The sequence below is a fragment of the Medicago sativa genome, chromosome 2 (genome assembly GCF_051527215.1).
Source record: "Medicago sativa cultivar Bolivia chromosome 2, Bolivia_mono, whole genome shotgun sequence".
NCBI lineage: Eukaryota > Viridiplantae > Streptophyta > Magnoliopsida > Fabales > Fabaceae > Medicago > Medicago sativa.
In genome coordinates, this window is record NC_140750.1 from 62513492 (window position 1) to 62518822 (window position 5331).

The 5331-nt window shown below is 35.1% G+C and overlaps 1 protein-coding gene across 1 annotated transcript; it reads right to left on the reverse strand.

Annotated features, from left to right (window-relative positions):
• Positions 1–586: 586 nt before the first annotated feature.
• Positions 587–5331, reverse strand: LOC146949490 (BES1/BZR1 homolog protein 4-like). The gene is made up of 3 exons (XM_085745493.1): positions 4835–5331; positions 1029–1759; positions 587–798 (listed from the first exon to the last, which is right to left on the reverse strand). Exons 1-3 carry the CDS (start codon positions 5048–5050, stop codon positions 795–797), a joined length of 951 nt encoding a protein of 316 aa, XP_085601619.1. The 5' UTR covers positions 5051–5331; the 3' UTR covers positions 587–794.

A 5331-nucleotide genomic window follows, 5' to 3' on the forward strand; every position in this document is an offset into this window, starting at 1 on the left:
TTTTAGAAAACACGAGGGATTGGGAAAGAAACTCGCGCAAATTAGTTTATTTGGACAACTTCTATAGCTAAATATATCTATATAAGATTTCCTTTTTTTTTACTGTTAACCCGATTCCTAGGGGAAAGGAGTCCTAGCAATTTGAAGTTCGATCGGTGGGTAAAGTCTGACAAAAAATTGTAGTCTGACAAAAAATTGTAGTCACCAGAAATCAAACTTGGTTCTTCCGAACCATTCGTCATAAAAGGAGTTTATTAACCTCATGCGCCCAATCACTTGGTTTGAGTGAGAAATATTACAATAGAAGGCCGGGTCTTGAGTGAACTTCTTACATAAAAAAAGTTTACGATATTTTGAAAATTTTGGCCATTGAATTAGCTAATAGGTTGTAACATTCTCTAAAGCTATTCAGGTTTTTTCAGTGGCAAACCAAGCCAATTGATAAAGTATAGTACTAGCCAATGATAAGGTTTAACAAGACTTACAACAATGATGAAATGAATGGGTTGAAAATCCACGCCACGCCTAACTAAACATGTATATAGTACTAGCCAAATGTAAAGGAAAAATTGCAAAGGAAAAAAAATAGACAACAGCTTCTTCCACTCACCTCCATTACCTCAAACATTTCTTACTCAACAAAACCAACATAAGTTAATGTTTATGTAATTACATTTTTTGTAATCGAGCTCGGTATCTTGGAGTTTACAACACACTACGTACCGATCACTTGCAGTGGACTCCTAGGAGGTTTGCAACACAAGTTAATGTTGACATTCCTATTTACAAAGAATTCACCTGTCAAAAGAACATTTCAGAAGGATTAATAGAACACTAAACAAAAATAAAATGCACACATCTGAAACATTGACAAAGACATGAACACGGGACACGACACAAACATGTCGACATTGGTAATTTGAAAAGAAAAAAAATTAATTAATTGAATGTAATCAAACATGTCAATGCCGTGTCAGTGAATGTCAGACACTAGACACGCCTACAATGATGATAATGATAATAAGTACCTGGTCTTTGAGTTACCAAGTGTGAGTTCAAGATCATCTGCTACAAATTCTTCATGGATCCTTTCTCCTTCCCAAGGCTTCACAATCCCAAATGTGTTGCTTCCAAATGCAAATTCATCTGAAATGGCTTCAGACATTGGAATGTCAGCAGTTTGATCAAAGCCTGCTGCAATAGCTGGAGAACATGCCCCTGACTGTCCAGGGGTCCACATGCGCGAACCGCTGCCTGAAAAAGCATCTTCCTTGAAGGCAAATGGGCTTCGAGATACAAGATTGAATGTCGGAGAAGTTGGACTAGCATGTGGAAGTTTGATCCCAGCAAACCATTCAGGATCAACTATCTGACGGCCAGGGCTTGGAGGACCGGAAGAAGGCAGGAAGGAGTAATGTTGTCCAGTCCACCCGGGCCGTGCAGATTGATCATCGAAGTCAGCATTCAATCGCGGTGTTCTAGCAGTCGGAGAGCTCAGGGGAGGTGTGACAGGAGCACTGATGGAGCCACTATGAAAATAAGGATGAGGAAGTTTCGGAGATGATCCTGAAGATGAAGCTGTGGAGAGGTTTTTGAGCCATGGAATGAGAGAATTACCATCAGCGTTACGATTTGCAGCGTAAGGGGATGATGATGGACTTGGGAAGGAAGACGAGCCGGGGCTTGGATGGTAAGATGAACAAGGGCTTGCAGCTGATGATCCACCAACCATATCCATGTTCTCTAAAGGCTTGGATCCCTGCTTGTGTACAATTATTTCCATCAATTTATCAAACATTAGCATATGAAAATCTACTAAGTAGTTCACCTCGGTATCCGATCCAAGAATCGACTAATCCGAGAAAACCTACTAAGTAATTCGATTTTGGACATATTATTTGTTAACAAGAAGCTATTGTTTAAAAACTTGTTAATGATTCTTTTGATGTATAATTAGATGGATAAGCAGGGAAGGATTACTTGTTAATAAAGTAAAAGTAAATTTGAACTATGCATGTTATCAATTCAGGTCTAAACTATTACTGTCAAATCTAACCTATGTAGCATAATTAGTCAAAACCATATCCATTTCAGGCACATTCTATAAATGGAAAATGAATTCAATTATCAGAAGAATATGTTATAGCCAGTGGCGGAGCCAGGAAAAAAAAACTCGGGTGGACCACCAAAGTTAGTAATAATAATAATTACAGTTTTGTTTGCAAACGACGACATGAGATGATCAAGTACAAGATGCAGTCAATAGAAAAGTAGCAGCAATATTGTGACAGCCATGGGAGAGGTGTGTATATCTCAATTAATAACAGACTCCTATATAACAAAGACAAAATTCTAGAGCGGATGAATACATAATACATTGAACCCTTTGTTCATAAGTAAAATTAAAGTCAAAATCAACAACTAGGTAAGTAAAATAGAAATATGAATTAGTATAATTAGAAATTAAAAAAAAAAAAAACTCACGCCAACTTTGTGTAATTTGATTAATTTGTACAAAATGAGAACCAATCAAAATTGTTGTTTCACAAATCTATGTGTAGACTGTAGAATCCATATGTTGAACAACTAAAACAACAAATAAAACATACAAATCTCAATATCAAGTCAAACTGTTGGCTTTTGACCTCTCTGTCTGTTGACTTTGGATAAATACATAAAGAGAGGAGAAGGTGAGGAGAAAAGTGAGTTGAGCTTGCGTGAGAAAAGATAGGATGGGCCAACATGTATATATTTAAAAACGTAGGGGGTGTTTTTATATTTTCCCTATGGGGGTGTTTTTATATTTTCCCTATAGGAAAAAAAATTAATTATTTTTTGGGGGTGGGCCGTGGCCCACCTCAGCCCGCATGGTGCTCCGCCTCTTGTTATAGCACATTGAATCTTCTTCTTCAGTATGAAACATAATTCTTTCTATCTTAAATTTTTATCAATTGAACCATATATAGCCTCAAATTCGTAATATCAATAATATTTTTGTCTATCTTAAGAGAAGTCTTCCACTAACATAGCCAAATGTCACACTTTTAGTTAAATTTTAGTATTAAATTGTTTTAATTAACACATTTACTGTTGTAATTAATTGATTATAACTAATAGTAGATTATACCAGAATTTAACCAAGCAATTGGGCTCAAACGGTTAGTGAGCTCCACCAAAGACGAATTATTCACGAAAACCTGAGTTCGTTCACCAGTGAAACACTTTTTTTCCAAACTTTACTTACCTCCCGACCGAACTCCAGATTACCAGGACCCCTTTATCCTGAGAACCGGAGGATTACACCAGGAAGATTATACCAGAATTTTGTTACTCGGGTTTTTCAAAAAATACTTAGTTCATGTCCATCTTAACCACATAAAACTTACATGTAAGGCCATGGTAATTTAACAAGAGATAAAAAGTAATAACATTGGATTCTAATTATAAGCATGAATTCAAACATGTCCCTCTCATTTGGAATGAAATGAATCAAGAACAGTAACTTTCCTGAGCACCTTCACAAAAGAAGGATCAATCATGAGAAGAAGTGAGGTAAAAGGGTATACATAATGGAATCCTATGTGGCCACCAACTCTCAAAATGTCATAAAGCTTATGCTACTTTGCTACATTACATACCAAACATATGTACCAACTTGGAATGGAACACCTGAATTGGCAAATGTACCCTCTCCATTTTCTTAATTACCAGGTTCAATATGACTTTAATAGACAGAAAAAGGCACCAAACAAGGGCATTTTGGTCACTCAACAATTAGAAAATAAAAAATAAAAAGTTATGGTTTCTCAGGTGACTATGAGTCAAAGAAAGTGATAGAAAATTTGGTGTTTCCCACTAAAATGTCATGACCACTTTTTACTGGAGAAAGATCAAGAAAATAATATTTTTCCCAATTCGAAAATGCAAAATCAAATATGAAAAAAAAAAAAAAAAAAAAAACATTGATTCACATTTTTTATTTTTCTCTCTTTTAGTAGAGAGATACCAATTTTTCATTTATATTAGCCATTTATGTCTCTCTAGTTGAAGATGAAGTTCATTTAAATTATTTACTTTCCATTTCAATTTCTTTGTTTCCAAAATCATTAACATAAAGTCAATTATTGCCATCTACACCACATCATCATGGTTTTTCATGTCATTGCAACTGCAACAAGAATAATATATGTTTGAATTGAAGATGAGTTTGGTAAAATCGCTTAGTAGTATCGCGATTATGATAAAAGCTACATTTTAAAACTTTAGTAAAATCACACCGATGTCTGTGTAATTTTACCAAACTCGTTGTCAATTCAAACATGCACAAATGCTGCATCAATCACATTCGACCATAATCCTCATTAACATCAACTACCGTCAATCCAAAGGTTGCATTTAGTGGCATTTGACTGTAACACTATCAATTAAGCACCGAGCCACAACCATTACCACAACCACCTTTTAAAACATTGATGGTTTCTTAAAAGAAGATAATAATGTAAGAGATTAATTGTCATGCACTGACTGTGTAAAACTTTTTTACACATGCATAAGAGATTAATTGTCATGCACCGACTGTGCAAAACTTTTTACACATGCATCCGTCAAATCATATTATAATATCATTTTATAGGCAAAAATATCTAGGTGGTGTAAAACTTTTTTACACATGCATCCATCAAATTATATTATAATATCATTTTATAGGTTAGTTTCAAAAATATCTCGCTAAATATCTATATAGCATGATTTAGTTGATTGTCTGTGTAAAAAGTTTTACACTGTTTATATATACAAACTAAATCCATAATGTAATAATGCAAAGAAATGTTACCTTACGATAAGTGGTTCCATCAGGTTCAACAGTCCAACCAGCTTCATTACAAAGAGCTTTAAGAACTTCATTGTTATCACAATGTTTAGGTAATCTAAAGTTACCATACATTCTCAAACCAGAGAAAATCTTAGCAGCTATAGCTCTTCTTCTTCTCTCTCTCCTCTTGTTGTTCTCTCTCTCCTTCCATGTTGGTAGTCTTGTACCAGATGTCATTGAGAGTAACTCTCAAAAGGGTGTTCACGAAATGGAGAAAAGAATTGAACTTTGAAGGAGAGAAAGAGGGAGGTGTGGAAGTAGAAGAAGTGGGGTGTAGTTAGTATATTTGGAAATGGATTTGGAGGTGGAGGGTGATCTTTGTCGGAAAAATGAGAGAGTGAGAGGAAAAAGTGTGTAATGAAAATAAAGGAAAGGGAAAAAGTGAAGGGAAGCGTGGATTTTTGGTGGGGTATATGTACTTGATTAGCCAAATTTGCGGATCCAATCATAATAAATCA

Coding starts and splice junctions, on each gene's coding strand:
- LOC146949490 (XM_085745493.1), bottom strand. CDS start 5,050: ATGACATCTGGTACAAGACTACCAACATGGAAGGAGAGAGAGAACAAC. Junction 1,760..4,834: donor ATGGAACCACTTATCGTAAG/GTAACATTTCTT, acceptor GTACACAAGCAG/GGATCCAAGCCTTTAGAGAA.